The sequence below is a fragment of the Microcebus murinus genome, chromosome 10, assembly GCF_040939455.1.
Source record: "Microcebus murinus isolate Inina chromosome 10, M.murinus_Inina_mat1.0, whole genome shotgun sequence".
Taxonomy (NCBI): Eukaryota; Metazoa; Chordata; class Mammalia; order Primates; family Cheirogaleidae; genus Microcebus; species Microcebus murinus.
The window spans coordinates 60,115,853-60,128,007 of NC_134113.1; the positions used below are offsets into that span (position 1 = coordinate 60,115,853).

At 43.9% G+C, this 12,155-nt stretch overlaps 2 protein-coding genes across 2 annotated transcripts in view; both read left to right on the forward strand.

Annotated features, from left to right (window-relative positions):
- The window catches only part of BLOC1S1 (biogenesis of lysosomal organelles complex 1 subunit 1), a 154,180-nt gene that overhangs the window by 109,018 nt on the left and 33,007 nt on the right, over positions 1 to 12,155 (forward strand). The gene's annotated exons all lie outside the window — the stretch shown is intronic.
- Positions 9,834 to 11,765, forward strand: TMT1B (thiol methyltransferase 1B). The gene is given in 5 exon segments (XM_012752931.3): positions 9,834 to 10,150; positions 10,194 to 10,350; positions 11,415 to 11,466; positions 11,469 to 11,535; positions 11,537 to 11,765. Coding segments are annotated over 5 exon segments (822 nt in total).

Here is a 12,155-nt window from a genome sequence, read left to right on the forward strand (position 1 = left end):
ATACAGACATCTCTAACTATTAATTGAATTGTCACTTTCTTCAGATCTGTCAGTTTTTTCTTCATGTATTTGGGGCTCTGTTGTTAAGTGGCTATAATATCAGACAAGAATAGAGTTTAAGACAAAAATTGTTACAACAAATAAGGAAGAACATTTTTAAATACTAAGAGGTTCAATCTATCATGAAGGAAATAATAAAGATTGGAGTGGAAATAAAATTGGGTGTAGCTGGCAGGACTATTCAGGGGTTAGAGAGGACTAGACTTCCTCTATTTTCTAGGCTGTGGGTGTATTAGAAAATGAAGAAATGTCAGAAGAGGGTTAATAAAATAGTGCTGTATTTTAGATGTTTACTTTTAACCAACCAAAACTCTGAATGTAACCAATAAATACAAAGAACATGTGACTTTATTTGACAATAATAGCAAAGTTGTACTGTACAAGGCCCAGGCCTAGTTCTTATAGTTCCCTGAGTGACAATAAGGCCCCTCCTTTCTGTCCGACTGGGGAATTCTTTGCTCCCCAATGGAAGGAAGGCACTGAGAGTCCGGATAAATCAGCATCAAGCTCTCCCTTGCCAGGAGAGCCACTTGCAGCTCAGTGGATCAAATGTTGGCTCCTCCTCGCTAACCCAAGGAGGTGAGAGAAGTGCATCCTCCCCATCCGCAGCCATCACATCTTAGCCCCTGCTAGCATTCATGTGCCCCTCCAGGCTTCCCCAGGGAGAAATAGAATCACTCCCAGGCCGGGCGCTGTGGCTCACGCCTATAATCCTAGCTCTTGGGAGGCCGAGGCAGGCGGATTGCTCAAGGTCAGGAGTTCAAAACCAGCCTGAGCAAGAGCGAGACCCCGTCTCTACTATAAATAGAAAGAAATTAATTGGCCAACTGATATATATATAAAAAAAAAAAAAATTAGCCGGGCATGGTGGCGCATGCCTGTAGTCCCAGCTACTCGGGAGGCTGAGGCAGAAGAATCGCTCCAGCCCAGGAGTTTGAGGTTGCTGTGAGCCAAGCTGACGCCACGGCACTCACTCTAGCCTGGGCAACAAAGCAAGACTCTGTCTCAAAAAAAAAAAAAAAAAAGAAAAAGAATCACTCCCAGTGCTGTGATGGAGATCGACACCATTTCTTTCCTGTCAGGCCAGGAAGTTAGTACACAGTAGCACAGAATAAGAGGACTAGAAGTTACCTAAATAACTCATTCCCTTGTGTCACATAAGCAAGAGCCCTTACAGACCCAGGTTTTAACAAGAAAAGGGTTTCTTGTGGACCCTCCCCCTTTCTCAACAGTGTTCAAACTTCAGATTTTGAACAAAGAATAGCATAATGTTACCAGACCCACATTGGAGAGGAGCTATCTCTGGTTGCATGAATGAAGTAGTTGTTGCATGCTACAGCCAGGTTCCTCACGAATTATCTAAAAAGCAAGCATGCTTCATCACAGCAGGAATTAATTTTTCCCTAAGTCAAAACAATCTGGTTTCATATTAAGAAAGCATATACTCCCCCTAATGTTAAGATTTTGACCCTATTCCTTGCAAAATCATAAGCTTAGCATAACCACACTAAGGAATAGTTGACCCCGTGAGCCTGCATTAGCTCTAATAGGTCGCTCAGCCCTTCCCAGGCCAGGGGTGCAAGCTCCAAATTCCGATACAAAACTCTCTCCCCTGACAGGAGGAAAAATAAGGTCTCAGTACTTCCTAACACATGTCATTAACATTCTAATTCATATCTGGTGGCTTCAATTATTTTTGCTGTGAAATATGAAAACTTCATATTTGAACACAGGAAGATGGCACATGGGAGTCACACAACAAATGCACGAAACGAGAAGAACACTCTGGGGAGCACCGAGGGCACGTGCTGGTCTGCCACTTCATCCCCCCCCCCCTCCCTGTGAGATGTTCTTAGGACTAGAGGTGGTCTAAAAGCCTGCCAACTGCAGTGTGAAGCAGGGCATTTTAACAGCCACCCCTGCAAAATATAAAAATATTACTTTGGATTAGCAAGTACGATGTTTGCACTGAACGTTCTGACCCTTACCCCAACCCTAAGCCTTGCCCCATTCCTGAAGCTTGCCCTATTCCCAACCTTCTGAGCCCAGGGCCCAGCCCTAGGCCCTGCCCCAACCCCAGGAATTGCCTCATCTGATTCCCGCCTCATCTGACTGGGAAATGAAGCTGACAGGACTTGTGGATAACTTGAATGTGGGAGTGAGAAAAAAGAAAAGAAAAATCAAAAATGAGTCCTGGGAATTATGTTAGAATTTTTTTTTTTTTTTTTTGAGACAGAGTCTCTCTTTGTCACCTAGGCTAGAGTGAGTGCCATGGAGTCAGCCTAGCTCACAGCAACCTCAAACTCCTGGGCTCAAGCGATCCTGCTGCCTCAGGCTGGGACTACAGGCATGCTCTACCATGCCTGGCTAATTTTTTCTATATATATTAGTTGACCAATTAATTTCTTTCTATTTTTAGAGAGACAGAGTTTCGCTCTTGCTCAGGCTGGTTTCAAACTCCTGACTCTAGCCTGGGCAACAGAGTGAGACTCTGACTCAAAAAAAAAGAGAGAGAGAGAGAGAGAAAGAATAAAAGGAGGAGAAGGAGAAGGAAAAGAAATAGAACAAATCCTAGGTTTTTACTTAATGCAATCAAGCAGCTGATGATGCCATTTCCTGAGATAGGGGAGAGGAATGCCCAAGTGCGACAAGAGGAAGTCCCATTGTGGATGTGTTAAGTTTGACAGATCCAGAAGATATGCTGAGAAAGATGTCAAGTAGGCAACTGGATATGCAAATTTGAAACTCAGAGGAAAGATCTGTACCAAAAAGATAAATGTGTGAATAATTAGAATATACATGATGTTTTAAACCATGAAAATGGAAGGGATTGGGTAATAATGATGTATCATAATGATGTGTTCATCAGTTGTAACAAATGTCCACTCCGGTGGGGAATATTGATAACTGGGGAAGCTTCATATATTTGGGGACAATGGCGTGTATATGGGAAAACTGTGCTTTCCTCTTTATTTTTCTATGAGCCTAAAACTGCTATAAAAATTAAAGTCCATTTTTTGAAGGATGAGATTATTTAATGAGACAATATAGACAGAGGAAGATCCAGACCAAATCCAAAGAAGCAAAATTTAAAAGTTGAATAAATAGATGAGAAAGATCTAAAAAAGAAGTCTAGGCCGGGCACAGTGGCTCACGCCTATAATCCTAGCACTCTGGGAGGCCGAGGCGGGTGGATTGCTCGAGGTCAGGAGTTCGAAACCAGCCTGAGCAAGAGTGAGACCCCGTCTCTACTATAAATAGAAAGAAATTAATTGGACAACTAATATATAGGAAAAATTAGCCGGGCTTGGTGGTGCATGCCTGTAGTCCCAGCTACTTGGGAGGCTGAGGCAGCAGGATCGCTTGAGCCCAGGAGTTTGAGGTTGCTGTGAGCTAGGCTGATGCCACAGCACTCGCTCTAGCCTGGGCAACAAAGTGAGACTCTGTCTCAAAAAAAAAAAAAAGAAGAAGAAGAAGAAGAAGTCCAGGTGGGATATGATGGGTCACTCCTCCTGCAATCCCAGCACTTTGGGAAGCTGAGGCGCGAGGAACACTTGAGGCCAGGAGTTCAAGACCAGCCTGGGCAACATAACCAGACCTTGTCTCTACAAAAAATAAAAGAAAAACATTAGCCAGGCATGATAGCATGGGCCTATATACCTAGCAATTCAGGAGGCTGAGGTGGGAGGATTGTTTGAGCCTAGGAGTTCAAGGCTACAGTGACCTGTGATTGCACAACTGCATTCCAGCCTAGGTGATAGACCAAGACCCTGTCTATAAAAAAAAAAAGAAAAGAAAGAAAAGAAAAGAAGCCTATTAAGAAAAAGCCAGCGGAGTGGTATAGAAACAAGAAGATCATGATGTTAGGACAGCCTAGATGAGAGACTATTTCAAGGAAGAAGTAGTAGCCAACTGTTTCTGAAGTTGTTAAGAGGTCAAACAAGATGGTAACAGGGAATATCCACTGGATCTGGCAATGTGGAAATCACTTACAGCCTTGATCAGAATGGTTTTTATTAGAGTGAGGGATTGGAGGGAGAGTAACAGTGAAAGGAAGGTAAGGAAATCAAGATAATATGAGCATATGACTCAGGAAGTATGACAGTGAAGTGGATCTGTAAAACGGGATGATAGCTAAAGTGAGATGTGGAGTCAAGAGAGGGTTTGGTTTTTTTATTAATCCAAAAATTATTACATTATTATTTTATTAACATAAAAACTGTTCGTATGTGGAAAGAGATTAATGTTTTAGGAGAAAGAAAAGATAAAACTGAGAAAAGAATTCACAGCAGCATTATTTATAATACCCAAAAATATTATAGAAATAACCCAAATGTCCATCAACTGATGAATGCATAAACATTTTAAGCTAAGTGCATTCCACTTTCCTTAAAGCAGCTGTACAAAAATGTTTTCTTTATATCCTTATTCTATAAGCATTTTTCTATTTTTTTTTTAATTCTTACATTTGGAACATTCTTACATTTGGAACTTTTTTTTGTTAAAAACTAAAATACAAACACACACATTAGCCTTGGCCTATATACCTTATATAGGATCAGGATCATCAAGACATCACTAGGTGAAAGGAATTTTTAGCTCCATTATAATCTTATGGGACCACTATCATATGTGGACCATCATTGACCAAAATGTGCTACATGGCACATGACTGTTAAGTTGACCCTTGAACAACAAATGTATGAATTAGGGGACCTCTCAAAGTTGAAAATCTGCGTATAACTTTTGACTTCTCAAACATTTAACTACTAATATCCTACTACAGACCAGAAGCCTTATCGATAACAGTCAATTAACACATATTTGTATGTTATATTAATATGTAATTATTAATATATCATTATATATTATTATATACTGTATTATTACAATAAAATAAGCTAGGGAAATAATAATGGTATTAAGAAAATAATAAGGAAAATAAATATATTTACTATTCTTTAAGTGGAAGTGGATCATCCTAAAGGTTTTCATCCTCATCTTCACATTGAGTAGGCTGAAGAGGAGGAGGAAGATGAGAGATTGGTCTTGCTATTTCAGGGGTGGCAGAGGCAGAAGAAAATCTGTGTATAAGTGGATTTGTGCAGGTTCAACCCATGTTGTTCAAAGGTCAACTGTACTAAAAACCACCGAATTGCATAATTTAAATGGGTGACTTTTACGGTATATGAATTATATCTCAGTAAAGTTCTTCTCTTGCCTCAGCATCCATTTTTAAATATGTTTAATTTTCTTATGCCAAAAGCAAGCTTCAGTCACTCTTTTTTTTTTTTTTTTTTTTGAGACAGAGTCTCACTGTGTTGCCCAGGCTAGAGTGAGTGCCGTGGCATCAGCCTAGCTCACAGCAACCTCAAACTCCTGGGCTCAAGCGATCCTGCTGCCTCAGCCTCCCAAGTAGCTGGGACTACAGGCATGCACCACCATGCCCGGCTAATTTTTTTTCTATATGTATTAGTTGGCCAATTAATTTCTTTCTATTTATAGTAGAAACGGGGTCTCGCTCTTGCTCAGGCTGGTTTCGAACTCCTGACCTCGAGCAATCCACCCACCTCGGCCTCCCAGAGTGCTAGGATTACAGGCGTGAGCCACCGCGCCCGGCCAGCCTCAGTCACTCTTGACACAGTTTCCAGTACTCTACCCCACCCGAATGGCTCCAGCCGTTGGCCAGAGATAAAACTTAGAGGCATCTCTCCCACCTTTCAGGCCTACTTTAAACAGACCATTCAGACATTTGCCCAAGAACCAAGTGACCACCTCTCAGTCATAGCATGTCTTCCTAGAACTAAGTGCCTGCTCTGCTGGCTTTCAACCCACTAATTAAAGCTCCCCACGGAAAACCTGTTTGGTTAACACCCTGGACCCAATAAAGGCATTGGCCACGGGTCTCCTCTCTCTGTCACTGCTCACTGACCTTGGTGCGCACATCTGTGTTTGTGTGTGTGTGTGTGTGTGTGTGGCCTTCAGACAGGCAGGCTATGTACCATCCAGGGTCTGTTAGTACTAAAAACTCTTAAACTTTCACATTGTGGTTTTGTCACTGAACCCATGTCCACAATCTGACCCCTGACAATGAGGCTGCCCCAAAGGGACACATGTAGGTGAATCCGCTGCTTGTCCTCTTTTGTCTGGGCCTTTCAGCTGCTGGAGATAGTAGTTCCCAGCAAAGGTGACTGAATTTTATTGAAAACAGTTCTCCCTAAAATATATCTAATATAATCCCAATAAAATACCAACACAATTTAATAGACAAGCTAATTCTAAAATTCATATGGATAAAAAAGAGGAAGAAGCAAGAATAGCAGGGAAAAATATAAATAAGAATAATGAAAAGGGACCAGTCCTCCCAATATTAAGACATGTTATAAATCTGATATATGAAGATATGTACAGTTCAGTGTGATGGAATAAAAAGTCCCAAACATATACAAAATAAGTAGACTCAAGTACATACAAAAGCATAGCATATAAAAAACATGACATTTCAAATCATGGGTGGTGGGGGAAGATTATTCAATAAAAAGTATTAAGAAAACTGAGTAGCTACCTAGAACAAAATCCAATTGGATTCATAGCTCACACCTCGATAAATTCCAAATAAATCACAGATTTAAATGATTAATAACAATAACAATCACACCATAAAATAAATAGAAGAAACCACAGGAGAATATTTTTATTATGTTGGAGTCCAGAAGGTCTTTCAAAATACAGTACAAAATCCAAAAGTTATAGGAGTAAATATCAATATTTTTTGCACTACATACAAATAAAAAAATTCTGAATGGAAAAAATAAAGGAAAAACTTCTTAAAAATTAAAATATGCACAACAAACCAAGGGGAAAATGTTTGCTACTCATATCACAGATAGATGGCTAATTTCCTTATTATATAGAGAATGTATTCAAATCAATAAGTAAAAGATCAACAATCCATACAAAAAGCCAGGAAGATTCATAGAAAGGAAATACAGAAGTTCTTAATCCTATGAAAAAATATTCAACCTTACTCATAATAAGAAAGAGCAAATTAAATGTACAAGACAGTACCATTTTGCCATTTTCTGTGTCCATAGAGAAGGCCAAAGAGCAGTGACTTCCCACTAGCAATAAGAACACCCAACATTCAGATCTTGGTTTTTAAATACCATTCTCCACTCAGAAGAACTAGAGCTTCTAGGAGAAATGGCTGAGTTCAGGACCAAGGCAGGAAAAATGTAAGCTGAGCCTAGAACATCTTCTGTGGCAGAAAGTAAGAAAATGCTCAAAGAATGATGGGGTGGAGGCAAAAGGAGACAGGGGCCAGCTCGAAGGTGCTCCCTGAGACAATTTGAAGATCAGCATAAACAGGAGCATGCCACGCCCAGGTATTTACCCATGGGAAATGAAAGCAGATGTCCACACAAAGACACACACATAAACGTTCATAGGAGCTTTATCTGAACTGTCAGAAACTGAGGCCGGGTGCGGTGGCTCACGCCTGTAATCCTAGCACTCTGGGAGGCCAAGGCGGGCAGATTGCTCGAGGTCAGGAGTTCGAAACCAGCCTGAGCAAGAGCAAGACCTTGTCTCTACTATAAATAGAAAGAAATTAATTGGCCAACTAATATATGTAGAAAAAATTAGCCGGGCAGAGTGGCGCATGCCTGTATTCCCAGCTACTCGGGAGGCTGAGGCAGCAGGATCGCTCGAGCCCAGGAGTTTGAGGTTGCTGTGAACTAGGCTGACTCCACGGCACTCACTCTAGCCTGGGCAACAAAGTGAAACTCTGTCTGAAAAGAGAAAAAGAAAAAGAAAAGAAAAGAAAAGAAAAGAAAAGAAAAGAAAAGAAAAGAAAAGAAAAGAAAAGAAAAGAAAAGAAAAGAAAAGAAACTGAAAACACCCCGGATGTCTATAAACATGTGAATGGATAAATAATTTGTGTTACATCCATACAATGGAATACCACTCAGCACAAAAAATGAACCATGGATGTATGCAACAACATGGCTGAATCACCAAATCATCATACTTAGTGAAATAAGCCAGTTAAAAAGAGGACATGTGGCCAGGTGCAGTGGCTCATGCCCGATCCTAGCATTTTGGGAGCCCAAGGCGGGAAGATCTTTTGAGGCCAGGAGTTCAAGACCAGCCTGAGCAACAGAGCAAGATTCTGTCTTCACAAAAAATTTAAAAATTAGCTGGGCATGGTGGCGCACACCTATGGTCCCAGTTACTCAGTAGGCTGAGGCAGGAGGATCACTTGAGCCTGGAAGTTTGAAGCTGCAGTGAGCTGTGATGATGCCACTGCATTCTAGCCAGGGTAACAGAGCAAGACCCTGTCTCAAAAAAAAAAAGAAAGAAAAGGTGTACATGCTGTAGGATTCGTTTACATAAAATTCTAGAAAATGCAAGCTAATCTATAGTGATAGAGGGCAGATGAGTGGTTCCCTGAGGATGGAGATGAAAGAGAGGAGAGTGGATTATAAAGAGTCACAAGGAAATTTTTTTGGTTGACAGACATGATCATTATCTTGATTGTGGTAATGGTTTCCCAGTATATACATGTCAAAACTAATCTAATTGTACACTGTAAATATGGATACTTTCTTATTCATAATTTACCTCAATAAAACTGTAAATAAATAAAATGTTAGGTTACAATCCAGCGAATAAGATAGGAATCTGTGCATCAATAATAATAGGAATAAATAAATGGATAAAAAAGATGCATAAAAGCAAATATTGCTGGTGGAAATATAAATTGGTACACTCACTTTGGAATACCATTTGTTAGTATCTACTAAACCCAATACATTGTTAATGGCGGGGGGAAGCGAGGTATACAAGAGTATGTACAATATACTACCATTTGTGAAAAGAAAAGAGAATCTGTATACATATATATGTCTATGCATCTAAACCTGCTCATTCACAGATGGTCTGTGGAAAGATCCACAAGAAATTCATAAGAGATAGGATTTGAGTGTTTGGGAGACTGCAATGTAAGAGAGAATTTTCCCTGTCGTCCTTTTTGTACCTTTTAAACTTTACTATGTGAATGTATTACCTTTTCCAAAAAGTGGTTTAATTTTTTTTTTTTTTTTTTTTTAGAGATAGAGTCTCACTCTGTAGCCCAGGCTGCTCTGGGCTCTTCTGTTTCCCAAAACACTGGGATTACAGGTGTGAGCAACTGTGCCCAGCCTGGTTCTATAATTTTTTTAAAGAAAAGAAACCTCTAAGGAGTGACAACTCCTCACTTCCCACCATTTTCCAGTTCTCCACAAAACTAAAATTCTCACCCTTTCCAGAAAGAGGCAGGCAGTTTCTGTCCCTTACTCCTGCTTTTTCCCCTGCCAGACCACCCTTCCTTTCTAATTGCCCCTCTGAAGTGCCCGACCTGAGAACAGAATGGAGCCAGGACATGTCCCAGGAGTCAGCTCTGCCCCCAGCAGTTGGCCCCCCTGAGCCTGTGATCTGAAACATATCCCCTTCCCCTCCCAGCTCCCCTCTGAGGTGACTCAACACACACCCCCACTCCAGCTGGGCACAGTGCCCCAGAGCACTGGCGTCACCGGTCCCTTCGCCCACATAAAACTTGTTGAAGAACCTGGAAGGATTCCATACACCCACTCTACCCTGGCTAATACGAAATTGCCAGGCAGGAGACAGGGAGCAAAGTCCTATCATGGTGAGGGGAGACCAGTGCCTACAGAGGCCGAGCAGAGAGAAGAGTCCAGTGCCCTGTCAGAAGCGCCACTCAGAACTGGTCCACCATGGATGTCCTGATCCGACTCCTATAGCTACTGGTGCTGCTCCTGCCCCTGCCCCTGCCCTGCCCCTCCCCCTGCCCCTGATGGCAAAGCTGCTTCCCCTACCTGAGGGCCCTGCTGACTGCCAAGAGCAACCGCAAGATGGAGAGCAAGAAATGGGAGCTCTTCAGCCAAACAGAGGAGCGTGAGGGAGCCTCCAGGAAGCTGGCCCTGCTGGAGCTGGGCTGCGGAACCGGTGCCAACTTCCAGTTGTACCCACCTGGCTGCAGGATCACCTGTTTGGACCCAAATCCCCACTTTGAGAAAGTTCCTAACAAAGAGCATGGCTGTGGGGTGGTAAAGAATTGGAAAAAAAAAAAAGAGCATGGCTGAAAACAAGCACCTCCTATATGAGCGGTTTGCGGTGGCGCCCGGAGAGGACAGGAAACAGCTGGATGATGGCTCCGTGGATGCAGTGGTCTGCACCCTGGGGCTGCGGTCTGTGCAGAGCCCGAGGAAGGTCCTGCAGGGGGTTGAGAGAGCACATTGAGCAGATGGGAAGGGCGAGGGCGTGGGGCATCAGCCATCCCAGGCTCGGACCCCCACATGGGGAATCTGACATACAAGTGCATCTGACACCCCCACACACTCCCACCTGCGGGTGGACAGGAGGCATGACCAGTGCCACAGGGCACCCGAGGGTGCTGTGAAAGCAGCGGGAGAATCAGCTACCACGGCAGGAGGGGGAGGGGCGGGAGGGAGGACGCCTGAGGGAGTGACGTTTAAATTGAGATCTGGGGGTGGAGCAGGGAAAAATAAAAGAGTGTTCTAGAGATATTAGGGGAAGTAGAATATATAAGATTCTGATCTGGGTGTGGAGAGAAAAGAGTTTAGGATGGTTTCCAGGTTTCTGGCATGAGTGACTGAGGGGGCAGTCGATGGAAGTGCCATTTGCTGAGATGAAAGAAACCTGTTTTGGACTTGTGAGGTCTGGGATGCTACTGAGACAGCCAAACAGAGAAGCCATCTAGGCAGTTAGAAGTCCAGACTGGAAAGTCAGGAAAAGATGTAGCCTGGAGGGATACAAATCCCCTATAGGGATTTGGACATCGCCAGCTTGCAGCTGGTAATTCAGAGCACGGGCAGGAATGGCATCACCTGGGGAGAGCATAGCGAGGACAGAAGAGCTTGAGGAACCCCAGCTTTAGTCACGAGTCGGCCCAAGGTTTCCTGGGATGTTCAGGGAAATGTCCAGGAAGCGGCTGATGTTTTCTGAGTCTCAGGAGAGAGGCTGGTATGTGCGTCCCTGTGTGTACTGTCGGGTCCTGGTCAGTGCACCGTCTCAATCTCCCCTCTCAGCTGTCCTGGCCAGCCGTTAAAGATCTCTAGCCAGCCACGCCCCCTCAGTTACGAGGTTCTGTACATGCACATTGGGTGGGCGGGTGGCAGCAGGGGCTGCAGAGAAGGTCAGGAGCAGGACAGTTTACTACGCAAACTCTCACACCAACAAATAGCTCCCACTTCACCACCAGGTTTGACCAGGCTTGATCAGCAGGTAGAGGTGAGGCTGGGGGAAAGGGGCAGCACAGAACAGATAAGTGACAGTCACTCTCTCCTTCCTCCCAAGGAGGACTGCTATTTTTCTGGGAGCACGTGGCCCATTCATGTGGCAGGAAGTTTTAGAGCCCACCTGGAAACACAGTGGGGAAACACATTGCTGCCTCACCAGAGACCTGGAAGGGTTTCGAGAATGCCCAGTTCTCTGACATCCCAATGGAACAACAGCCCACTCTCTTCAAGTGGCTACCTGGTGGGCCCCACATCATGGGAAAGGCTGTGAAATAACCTTTCTGAGCCCCTAAGGAGGCCATTTGCTCCCTCCCCAGTCTCCAGTCAGAACAAGCCACCCACCAGCCTCACCTGTCTTCTGCAGAGAGGGCTCTACCAGAAGAATGAGAAAAGCCGTTCCCTCACCACCCCAGTCCCGCTCTCCCCCACCCCTGCCAGGGAAGGCTCTCACTTCAATCCCTCCTTCCACAGTGAAAAAGCTCTATTCCTGCCCTGACCAGAGGGAGGAAACAGTTATACCCTGCTGTGTCTTTAACACAAATTCCTGGACTGGTCTCCCACCTTTTGTCACCCACCCCTTTCTTTGTTCGCATGGTAAAGCTCCCCGTGCCCGCCTTCTGAGGCTACACTGTGCGCCTCTAGGAACTGGTCACAAAAGTCATTGGTATGTGCATCCCTGCCGGACCACCTGACCCTCCTCCCCATTACCACTTTCATCCTGGGCCAGGGGCGCCAGGGAGAATCAGAGACGCTGGGGGTGAGGGAGCAAGACCCAGT